The 12059-nt window shown below is 44.4% G+C and overlaps 1 protein-coding gene across 1 annotated transcript in view; it reads right to left on the bottom strand.

Moving 5' to 3' along the window:
• The window catches only part of si:dkey-22o22.2 (neural-cadherin), a 113993-nt gene that overhangs the window by 13067 nt on the left and 88867 nt on the right, over nucleotides 1–12059 (bottom strand). The window contains exons 18-22 of the mRNA XM_041941845.1: nucleotides 10547–11176; nucleotides 9458–10454; nucleotides 8101–8194; nucleotides 3884–4068; nucleotides 3127–3362 (exon numbers count right to left, since the gene is read on the bottom strand). Of these exons, the coding sequence (XP_041797779.1) occupies nucleotides 3127–3362; nucleotides 3884–4068; nucleotides 8101–8194; nucleotides 9458–10454; nucleotides 10547–11176 (2142 nt within the window). The remainder of the gene's footprint in view (nucleotides 1–3126; nucleotides 3363–3883; nucleotides 4069–8100; nucleotides 8195–9457; nucleotides 10455–10546; nucleotides 11177–12059) is intronic.

Here is a 12059-nt window from a genome sequence, read left to right as displayed (position 1 = left end):
CTCTCGTTGTGTCTTTATGGGTGAGAGGTTTTCATCAGAGTCCCTCAGGGTTTCCTGTCTCTCTGCAGCTGAGTGTTCTCCTTTTTTTTAGGAGTTTAGTTATTCAGCTGACACTCGTATCCACGGCGACTTCCCAGCCAGGGCTTCAGTTTCTGGCTCCAGAGCCGGTTTTTCTGCATCATCTTTTCTTTGTGTTTCTCTGACATTCCCATTCTGAATCATTCAAGAAACTTTTCCTTTTAACCTGAGATAATTAAAGACGCACCTTTCTTCTGCCGCATTTGATGTCCCAGTTATTTTTAATCATACTGCGTGCTTTGTGCTGGTATTTATACCTAATACTTTCTATTGTTGAGATTGTACTTTTATGGGTTTTGATTGTTTTTGAATGAAGTTGCATCACGGTGTGAAACTGTCCTGACACTTTGACAGGACATGTGACGCTTCAAAAACTCAACCTCTGACCTTCTGGTTGCAATAATCACTTTATTTTGCTCATTTTCAGCATTTTAGCATCAATATTACAAGCTAAAATTTATTTTACTATTTTTAAATGACTTTAATCAAACTAATCTGAAGGTATTTTTTCCAGATAATCTGATGAGTTGCTCAGATACATTGATAGACCACAGACTGCACAGTCACCCGACAACAGTCCAGTCACAGCTGATGTAATCTTCATCAGTCATCAGCAGTCAGATCATTACAAGACCTGAATAAAGGCATACAGACGCCAGATTTGAGGGGACTGAATTTGCAAATTCTCTAAACCTGAAAAGGGATCCAAATTTTTTAAAGATTGAACCATCAGCAAACTGATAAACAGTTCAACACGAATGTAAAACTGACGTAAAATGACATTCATCTTTTTAAGATTGCTACATTCAACGTCAACTAAGTATTTCATCACTTTAAACATTTATTTGTCTCTTTCCTCGTCTGTCATTTTGATTTTTATTTGTCTAAATTTATTGACTTTTTCTTACTTTTCTCTTTCGGCTGTTCTATGATGTTTTTATAGACTTATTAACAGAAGAAATCAGCTGAGAGTTTAGATATTTGCGGTGGAAAGTAACTAAACAGCAAGTATAACTCATAGGTATTTGTACTTTACTTGAGTAGTTCCATTTTCTGGTTCTCTAAGGTACTTTTTACTTCATAGCATTTATTTGATAACTTTATTTACTGGTTACTTTGCAGATTAGAGATGAATAGTACAAAACCTAATCAACAAAAAATCCTGTTTTATTAAGAATAAAGACAAGATTTTATTGATTCTTGAGAGAAATTCAGAAACTGTACAAATATCAAATCATTAAATGAAAATATATATTATACTGAAATGGGCATAATGAGTACTTTTACTTCTGGTACTTTAAGTGTAGTACTGATGATAATGATAATACTTTTGAATGCAGCAGAACAGAGCATACAGTGTGGTATTACTACTTAAGTACTTCTCCCGCTGCTGCACATTTAAATATTACTTGTTCAGAGGTCTGTGTGTGGGCGTGCACTTGTGAGCGTGCACGTGTGTGTTTAACATGTGTGTTTACATGGTTCAGTAACTGTCATCACCTTCCTGCCTCTCACAGCGCTGACCTGAGGTCAGCAGCTGCTCTCATGCTTTTAATGGATGTAAAATATTCATGTGCACGTATGCACGTGTGCATCGGTGTGTGCGTGTGCATCATACGAGCAGCCACTCGCTGGAGATACGTGTCGGCACTTCAGTGTGGAGCCTCTGTGTGTACTGTAACCTTTATGTGTGAGATGGAGTGTTAAATGGTTTACAGTACGCGTCAAGTGTCTCTAAGTGCTGCCGAGACGCTCGTCTGGATGTGTGAACGTCATGTTTAATTGATGTGTGATTAATGTATCGTCAGGCCTGTGCAGCAGGAAACATGACAGCTGACCTCTGCTCTGCTTTCACACCTCACTCTGACTCAGCTTGTTGTCTCTGTTTAAAGGAACGAGAGAAAAGCTGATCAGTCCGACAGGCAGCTGGTCAGTTTTCATCACATAGAACCAAACTTCTGATTGGTTGGCCGGTCTCTGGGATTTCTGGCTTTTAAAACTTGCTGTTCAGCCTCTATGATGTTTGGTTTGAACACTTAAACACTTCGCTAAAATCTAAACTGAGTCTCAACTTGTTCACTTTGTAAACAAGACAGAACAATATTTCTATTTTATTAAACAGTAAAAATATGCTGCTTGTTTACAGGAGGAATGATCTACGCGTCTTAAATGTTACCTCTCTGTTTAAACGTTCGGGTCGAAGCCTTAATGTTATTGTACATCACTGTATATTTTAGATGTGCCAAATCTGGATGGCCATCTCTAAGTGTGCGCCGGTACATGCATTGGTTGACTCTTATTTACAAAGCTCTTCTTGTCCTAGTTCCAACGTACTTGTGTTCATTTATGCAAAGAGCTAAAAGCCACTACGCCTTACGCTCTGGTGATATCATTCACCTGATTGTCCCTCGTGTCAGGACTGAACAGGGGAAAAGAGTCTTCAGATTTGCCGCCCCATCAGCCTGGAATACCCTCCAGTCTGATTTTAATGTGTCGGAGCTCATACCTTTGGAGAACTTTCGTTCCCAACTGACTGATAGTCATCGCGAGGAACAGTGCTCATGTTTTTAAAATTGTTGCTGTACTTCCACTGCTGCACTTTATATGTTTACTTTTAACCTAGTTATTGCTGCTCTTTCATTTTATTTACCGTCTGTTATTCATTGTGACGTGTGCTGCTGACCTCTTGGCCAGGTCCCCCTTGTAAAAGAGATCATGATCTCAGTGGGTCTTTTACCTGGTTAAATAAAGGTTAAAAAAAAAAAAAAGATGTGCAGAACTTTTTCACATTATGTTTTTGGACATGTTTCTTTAAAAACTTTAAATTTAAAATAAAGTTCTGTGGGCTTGTTTTCCTGCAGAAACGTGCTGTGACTGAACCACCAAAGAGAACGTTAGAGAGTTTAAGAATGAACAGCAGCCTGTTTTTGGCTGAACAGCTGATGATGGTGAGTCTTAAGTGACATGACTCAGGCTCTGTTAAACCTGAATTCATGAACATGTTTCACACCTTTCACGGCTGTTATCAGGCGTGAACTCTCTCCTCACCTTTGCTTTGTTTGCTGCCACGTAGCCGTGCAGCTTCTCTGCCTTGTAGTACGGCGAGCCGTGAGCGGCAAACCAGACTCCGAGGGCCTTCTCTCCCCGCCGGCCGGCGTCGCCCACCGAGAAGATTTGGACATTTTCCGGCAGAGTCTGCAGTAGTTCAGCCAACGCGTGACCCAGACGGGAGAACCGACTCTCCTCACCTCCACTCCTGCTGAAGAACTCCTCCACTGTCAGATCTGAGGGAGGAAGTTCAGCTGATTATAGACCGTCAGAGGAAATCATCAGCGGCACGAACGAACGCCAGCACACAGAGACATAACACGACAAGACAAACGAAGAGACGAAAACACACAAAGAAGGAAAAAGAGAAGAAAACTGAGGAGAAAAAGATTTGAAAAAAAGAAAAAGAACAAAGTCTGAAAAGAGACAAAACGAGAGAAGACAGGAGAAGAAGAAGAGGGAGTTTTCCCCCATCATGCCTCTCTGCCTGTTGGTGCTGATGGAGCCCGGGGGGCCTGACAGCCCCCAAACCAGGACCCGGTGGCATTTTGGGATACGCAACATCACTCCCCTTCAATTACAGTTACCACGGCAACAACTGGGCCATGCATGTGTGTCAGTGTGAAACGCCATCAAGCAGTTTAAAAAGTTTCAAAAACAGCTATGATGTTAGTTTAATGATGTGTCTTCTTCTCATCATCATCATCATCATCATCATCATCATCATCATCATCATCATCATCACTGTGGGACTCACTGGTCAGGCGAATGGAGGCGGCGTTCTGCAGAGCATCCTGCTGCAGTTCCCTGACGTCCACCTGAGCTGTGGAGGTGACGTCGGGCCAGGTGTGGTCCGACACGCGCACCTGCAGGCGGTACGAGCCTGGAGGAGCCCCCTCCCTGATGCTGAGCTGTCCCGAGCTCTGGTTCAGACTGAACAGCCTGAGAGAGAGAGAGAGAGACGTTCAGTGTTTCCTGCTTCAGTCTTTTATCGTTTCTGTTTAATGATGCAGTTAAAACACACAGATGTTATTTGTCTGTAACTGCTGCTTCCATGAGTTCAGGAGTTGTGTTGTGTAGCCGTGTCATGTGCCGTGTGTATTTCTGCATGTTGCAGGACTGGAAGCTTCCGCTGTCTGAGGTAAATCGTGTGGTTAACTTACTGTCCTTTTAGTACAAAACTCTTCCTGGGAGTCACAGAATGAGGACTGTGGACCTCATTTTTACACTTGAATTACATTTGGATCATTACATCTTGGATCATCACTTGTAAGTTGCACATTACTTGAAAGTAGTTCCTGTTCTTATTTTGCATGCCCTTGTGTGTCCACCTTTTTGAGCTGCTGGAACTGCAAATTTCTCCTTGGAGATGAATAAAGTATCTATCTATCTATCTATCTATCTATCTATCTATAGCCACCTACACCTGTCAGCGTTGTGTTAACCTTTGACATCTGAAAACCACTTAAATCAACCTTCAACATGGTTTTCATCTGAGTTTAGAGTCGAAATAAATGTGCAGAAGTGTGGCCAACCAGTCAGACATGAAGAGCCAGCTGAGTGGTCAGCTATATCCCATCAACAAACAAGCTCATACATACACACACAGACAGACAGACAGACAGACAGACACGCATGCACGCACACATGCACGCACGCACGCACACACGCACACACAGGCACACACGCAGGTCTGTCTGCAGTATACATTTATGGCCCGTCCTTCAGGACGTCCTCCATTATTCTGGGGTGGATGCAGTCGAACTTCATGTTATGAATCATTAATATAATTTCATATTAAAATGAAATAAAAGGATTTAAATAGAGAATGTTCTAGTCTTTTACAAATAATACTGTCTCAAGAGCAAATTCTAGCAGATTTTATGTTTTTTGCCAAATATCAAATTCTGATTTGGGAACATCTTTATTTAGTTTCAGTAAAACGCTGCAGAAACATAGAGACACGCACTCGTATGATTTAGAATATTAAAGGAAAAAACAAGAGTTAACTCCTCGGACAAACTGAGTGGAATGAAGCTTCATGCTGTTATTAATCTATTTTTCTATTCAAACGTGGGTGAAGTCTTCTCAGATCAAACTCTGACCATATGGATGTCTGTGGCTGAACATCGATTCACGGTCTTGATCTGCAGATCTTTGGCGCTCTGTGCTCTGCTGAACCGCAGAGTGGATCCCAGATGCCGTGGCCCGGGTTCAAACCTGGTCCTGAACACGTGCCATCAGGCTCATGTAACTGTTTAACCTCTTTACACCGCGGCAACCTTCAGAGCTACAACCAGACGGATTAATTAACCGCGACTGAACCGAGGCCAAGCGGGTCCGGGATCAAACCTGCGCCGCTGCTGCAGGGAGGCTGTCACGTATGTTCCTGCTGCTGGATTTATGTCACGCTTTAAAGATTTCAAACACGCCACCTCACAGATAACGTGCAGATCAATCCCAAACAAATAAGGATGCTGATTCTTCTTCTCTTTATATATAACATGCTGTTCGCTGTCTTCACACGCTGTGATTGGTCCGCTGGGGCTGCTTCACTCCACCTGAACACGAAACCGTTTCTGTTTTCCTCAAGTTTGTACCATTTCTATATGTAAATAACATGCAGCCTAAACCGGATCCATACGGTGAATAAATTGCCATCTGCGGCTGGATGATGAGGGGTTCGGCGGCATCTATGCTAATTCTCTCGCGGTTCCTTTGTTCTCGGCCGGTTTCTCGTCGTCTCTTGTCGTCCCCCGTTATACTGTAGGTATCTCGTTAGAAGAGAAGGTGGCAGGGAGCGCAATCAGGCTCTCCTTTCAACGCGCCCGCATGAAGCCTCGCCTCATCAAACAAAACGAGCGCGCCCTCGCCGTGCTTCACTGGGAATTTTCAATACCGCTGGTTATGAAGTATTAATAGCACTGTTCCTGACAAGTCAGATCCCCTTCTCTATCTCTCTCTCCTCCCCGTCCTCTGCCCTTTCATTCTCTTTCACTCTTTCTTTGTTTCCCCCTTCAAACTGCCTCTTTCTCTGTCCTAATTTTCCTTTCTCCTCTTTGTCGCGCTACACCTTTGTACTGTCTCTCCCTCTCTATTTTAAGTCTGTCAGTTGCTGTGCCGCTCTTTTATTTCCTCTCCGTTTCTTGATGCGTCTCTTGCTGTGTGTCACATGAGAGGGGACACTTTAACAAGGAATCTTTTCTGCTTTAGCTCCAACACATCCTGAAACAGCTTTACATCTGCCATCATTTCTGGATGCTTTTATCCAAAACTACTCACAACATGTGGAACAGGAGTGGCTGCTTTTGTAGCAAAGCCGGTCCAGATGGTGTCACGCTCGGCCGGTCCACAGTCCACATTAAACCCTCACCATGTCAGTTTTATTTCAGTCCACCTGATGACTTCAAGGAGTGCTTCACTCAGCTACAAAAAACTGAATTTCTCACTTTCATAATCTCACCAAAAGTGTAATTTTGGTTTTATTTGCCTTTGAGAGATTTCCGTCTCAACACAAGGAAGCTGGATGAAATTTATCGTGGTGCTAACGTGACAAAGGTGACAAAGATGGGCAGAGGCATGGCAGTAGTGAAACATTGTAAGAAATTTATACCAAATTACTTGATCAAACAACTAATTCGGACACTAGTTCTATCACATTTAGAGTACGGTGCTGTCATCTGGTCAAATACAACACAAAGTAATCTGCACAAATTACAAGTGGCGCAAAATAAAGCTGCTCGTACAGCTCTGAATTGTCCATATAGAACTAGCAGAACAACAATGCATAATCAACTAATTTGGTTAAATGTCAAAAGTAAATTACACTATTTGCTTGTATCTTTCATAAAGAATGTTATTGTGTATAAAATCCCTGAGGTACTCTGTAATAAATTGACATTCTTTTCTGATCGACATCAGTATTGTACTAGGCAGGTATTAGAGGGGAGGCTGCCTCAATGCAGAGCAAATGTGATAAAAGGAACGGTGCACTATAGGGCAATGCGGGCATGGAACTTATTACCAAGTTTTTTAATTTCAAGTAGTAATAGAGCTGCTTTAAAAAAAGGTTAAAAATGTACTTATTTACATATGGGATACCTTGAAGGAACTGTTGTTCCTCTCACTGCTGATATGAGCTTTTCTGATTAGTTGAGTTATCGTGTGAGCGGAGAGTTTTGCTTTTTGTTTATACCTTTCTTTTCCTTTTTTTTCCTAGTGCTGTGTTTATTTCTATGAAATCAAGAATTAAATAACAGAGCTACTTGTATGAAAGGATTGTTGGTATGAATGTATGGAGTGTACTGTCTGTAATTTTATGTTTAAGAAAATACTGTTTGAGAATGTAACGTGAGAACCCCAGGAAGAATAGCTGCTGCATATTCTGGTAGCTAATGGAGGATCCAAATAAACAAACAAACAAACAAACAAACGACATTGGCTGAATGATCAATAATGAGGCTTATAACCAATCAGAACAATAACAACAACAATGCCTGGAACCTGAAAAATGCATTAAAACAGAGCAGCAGCTTGAATTCACGCTGAAGGTTTTATTTACCTCTTACCTGTTTTTTTTTTGCCTTTTTCCTCTCCACAACTACGGCCTCTCTTGACCTCTCTAGGTCACTACCTGCCTCTTTAGTCCTCTTTACCTCCATGACTCATTCTCCTTTTACCACTCTACTTCTTTCTCTGCCTCTCTTTGGCATAACAGCTTGTCTGCAGTACCCACTCCCACTTTCCTTCTCTTTCCTTTGATAGACGCTATCAAACTACCTCTGTGCTGTCTTTCTACCTCTTCTTTTCTCTGCCTCTCTAGCTTTAACCATGTGGCCTTGCCCTCCTTCAAAGTCCCAACACCTACACCTTCCTAACTAGAACTTTTCCATCTCTACTTTCACTTCCATCATCCTCTTTTTGCATGACACCTCTCAGCCATCGCAGACTTTTCACCGTGTGAGATCAAAGTACCTGGATGGCTTGCCTTCGAACCGGTACACCTTCTCGCTCCAGTCATCAAGGTCGGGGGATTGAACTTGTCCGAGCACCGTCATCGGGAGAATACCTGTCAGGAGGTGGGAAGTCAAAGACGCACAAAAAAAAAAGACAAAAAAAAAAAATGCATTGGTTTTCAAAGGAATTAGTTTTGAGTGCAAGCGATCCCTGCGGTACAACCCAAATATTAAGAGTGAAGGAAAGAACGTGGAGGCTTCTTTAAGGAGATAAGGTGGCGGGCGACGCCTCATTGGCACGCACGGTCATGGTTTGACAGCACAGCAGGAAGATGTGCACACATTAGAATCACTCGTGCAGTGTTTTTCCCCCTGTTCCAGAAAAAGCTGAACGCAGCGCTGTAATCTCTTTAGCTGTGAAATCAGCTGCCTTTTAAAAATGGCTCCTGTTTATGTGCCCGTCAAACCTGGGACTTAAGCTGGAGTTAATTGTTTGCTTCATGGCATGCTGTTGAGCTACGTGATGGATTCGTATTAGCGGGTTAATGTACTTTCGTGTGGAAAGGCCCCGGAGAGGGAATCCACTAAAAATACATTACAGAAAACCTTAGTTTTTCCAGCAAATTACAGGAGGCTGACAGATGGTATGAAACGCTAAATAAGTGATGTGGGCTGGAGCAGGAGGCTGCGAGCAGTCGACTGTGACAAGTACAGTCTTAACAACACGAGCACAGAGCACTCAGGAGGTGGTGGGAGGGACTCCGGGGGACCTGAAGGTTAGAGGAGCCGTCTGTGACCAGAGAGACACCGGTCTGAAACCCTCAGACCAGCTGGTGGACTCTGATCTGAGATGATGAATGATAAATGTTCTCTTGTCCGTCTACAACTACCGTCAGCGTGTCCTTGAGCAAGGCAACTTCTACAGCGGAGTAGAAAGTAGCAGGTTTTGTACTTTGAGGCTCTCAGGTGTGAAATTAAAAACAGTGAGTGCACAAAGCAAAGCATGTTCCTGATAAATGAAGGTTAACAAGTAAATAATGAACGCAAAATAAAGATGAAGCATTGGCTCACACCGACGCCAAGCATTCTGCAAGAATCTGAACGCTTAGCTGTGAGCAGCACGAAGGAGGAAAAGCAACTACTTCACTTGTACTTTGCGGCAGTTCACTTCGATCTCCCACTAAATCAGAGAAGAGCCAGGGGCACGCCAAGCCAAACTGTGATGACATGCATTCCTACTACAGCCTTACAGCAGGAGAATGCCCTGCTGTGCTGCTCCTGCTCGGTAACAGGAGCGACCGCAGCCAACCTGTGACGCCTCCTCCCGTCGCTGTGTGTCTGCGCTGAATCGCATCGCAAAAACCAGAGAAACGTACCTTCATAACTGTAGATGATGAAGTCGGTGTGTCCCGGTAAGTGAGGGTGGTCGTTCCTGTCACCGATGACGACTGTCAGCGTGCTGGTGGAGCTCATTGGAGGGGAGCCGCTGTCAATCATGAGAATTGGGAGGTGGTACTCCTTCTGCCGCTCGCGGTCGAAGGTCCGGAGGGCGGTGATGGCCGCGCTGCCGTTTCGAAAGTCAGTCAAATTGAAGTTGGTGGCGTCGGAGGTGAGCATGAGAAGCCGAATAGAGAAGGGTCCGCCGTGGGTGGAGGTGTCCCGGTCGGTGGCGTGGAGGAGCAGGGAGGTTTCGTTCATTTGTACCGCCTGCGGTGCTGGCGTGTTCTCCCAGACTACAGGCTTATAGGGCACCTCGAACTCTGGCCCATTGTCGTTAATGTCAAGTATGGTTACCATGACGATGGCAGTACCGGTCAGGGGTGGACTCCCAGCGTCCGTGGCGAGGACCATGATCCTGTGCTGCGAGATTTTCTCCCTGTCCAGAGAATCAGCCACTACCACCCAACCGGACTGGTCCACCAGAAACTGACTGTAGGGGTCTGACTCCTTCGAAATACTATAAGAAAAGCGTCCATTTTGTCCCGAGTCTAGATCAGAGGCTGTCACCTGAGCAACAATTGTCCCCACAGGTACGTCTTCAGACATGGATGGCGACTCATAGAATTGTGGAAAAAATACAGGGGCGTGGTCATTGGAGTCTTCCACCTGAACGAGACAGTAAGCCAGGCTGAAGAAATCTGCGTCTTCAGCCTTTAGGGTCAGATTGAAAGTCCTCTCATGAGGCTTCTCGAAGTCCACCTTCTTCTTAAGTTTTATCACGCCCCGTCGGTTCACTTTGTCCGTCTCCACAAAGAACTTCCTGTCCTCGTCACCACCGACGATGCTGAAGGTTACCACAGCATTCTCACCCTCATCTCCGTCTGTGGCAGAAACTACGAGAACCTCGCTGTTCACCTCCAGGTCCTCTGTCACCTGAACACCAGCAGACACAACAGAATTACTGTTAGCAATGATTCTGGAAAAGGCGCCGTACAAATAAGCTTCCCTTGCTGTGGTGGACTCACCTGGGTAGTGTAGAGCCGCTGAGTGAAGACGGGTGGGTGATCGTTGACGTCTGAAACCATGATGGTAGCTGTTCCTGTTCCTGCCAAACCCCCACCGTCCCTAGCCTCCACCACCACCAGATACTGGTCCTCAGCCTCACGGTCCAGGGACCGAAGAACCGTGTAGATGGTCCCTGTGCTGGCGTTGATGGAGAACAGGTTGAGGTTGATTTCATTGCGGACGTTCTTGATGATGCTGTAGGTCAGCATGGCATTCTTTCCCTCGTTGGGGTCGTCCAGGTCCATGGCACGCATCTCCATGACGGAGGTATCAGCAGGTGAATTTTCAGGCACTTGGCCAACAAAACATCCGTCTACTTCCAGCGCCGGGCACGGGAAGAAGGGTGCGTTGTCGTTGACATCCCGGACCTCTAAAAGCACATCTGCAAACCCTGTGAGTCCCGTCCCTCCCTCGTCTGTGGCGAGGACGAGGAATCTCCAGGCCGGGCGCTCCTCCCGGTCCAGGCGCCTTTGGGCGTAGATTCTTCCAGTTCGTTCGTCAATGGTGAACTCGCCACCGGCGCCCTGGCCATGGAGGGAGTAGCGGAGGGCGGTCTGGTCAGCCTCCTGGTCTGGATCTGTGGCTGAAACCTGCAAAGGACAGACAAGAAAAAAAATGAGACAAAAATCTCTCATAACTTTAATCACATGGATCCTCGAGGTTCCTCAGGTCTTCTGGTGGATTTCTGCTCACCATGCCTGGTCCCAACAATAAATGGAAGACCAGCATTTGTTAAAACATACACTGTACACACGTACGTTAAGATATATAAGAGGTTACAACCTTTGAAACAAGGTTGCAGTGTTTTCTAACAGCCCTGATCCAGATCCAGAGGTATGTCCACCAGGACTGCTCAACACCAGGTTCAAAACCCTTCAATCAGATCTACTATTCGTATCCTTCTGCTCTGTCCTTTTAATTTGTGTTTTTGATGGTGTAATGCTCCTTGACTATCCTCCTTTTAAAAACTGTAAAAGCTGTAAAAGCTACTAGCTTAGAATTAGAAAAACTTCAGAACAGTGACTCATGTACCTGCTTTTGTAGTTAATAAGAGTTTTAAAAAGTATTGCCGACTGGGGAATCTAAATTTTGGTGATACTGGAGGACTTTTTAACTCTAAAAACAACCAATTTGTAAAAAATCACCCACGGGACAGCGACCTTTATCTTGGTAATAAAATGGATTTCATTATACTGCAGTGAAACACGGCCGCTGGCTGTCACAAGCAGCAACACTGACTTTTCGCTCCAACTGAAAAACATTTTTACTCTTTAAAGGAACTATTGCCTTTTGAGGTGTTTCTTATCAAAACAGTTGAATTGCTTTTTCATTATGTACAAATGTCAAACCCAGCAAATAGGACAGGAGGCAGGGAGCTGATTGCAGCGGCTGCCCCCACACGCAGGAATAAACATTCCTCTGTTGCTTTGTCCTGTTTGCTTAATTAACCTGCCTCCCTGTTATCTCTGTGAA

The sequence above is a fragment of the Chelmon rostratus genome, chromosome 8 (genome assembly GCF_017976325.1).
Source record: "Chelmon rostratus isolate fCheRos1 chromosome 8, fCheRos1.pri, whole genome shotgun sequence".
NCBI classification, from domain to species: Eukaryota; Metazoa; Chordata; class Actinopteri; order Chaetodontiformes; family Chaetodontidae; genus Chelmon; species Chelmon rostratus.
The sequence above is the reverse complement of the archived record's forward strand: the minus strand, read 5'-3'. Positions and strand labels throughout refer to the sequence as shown.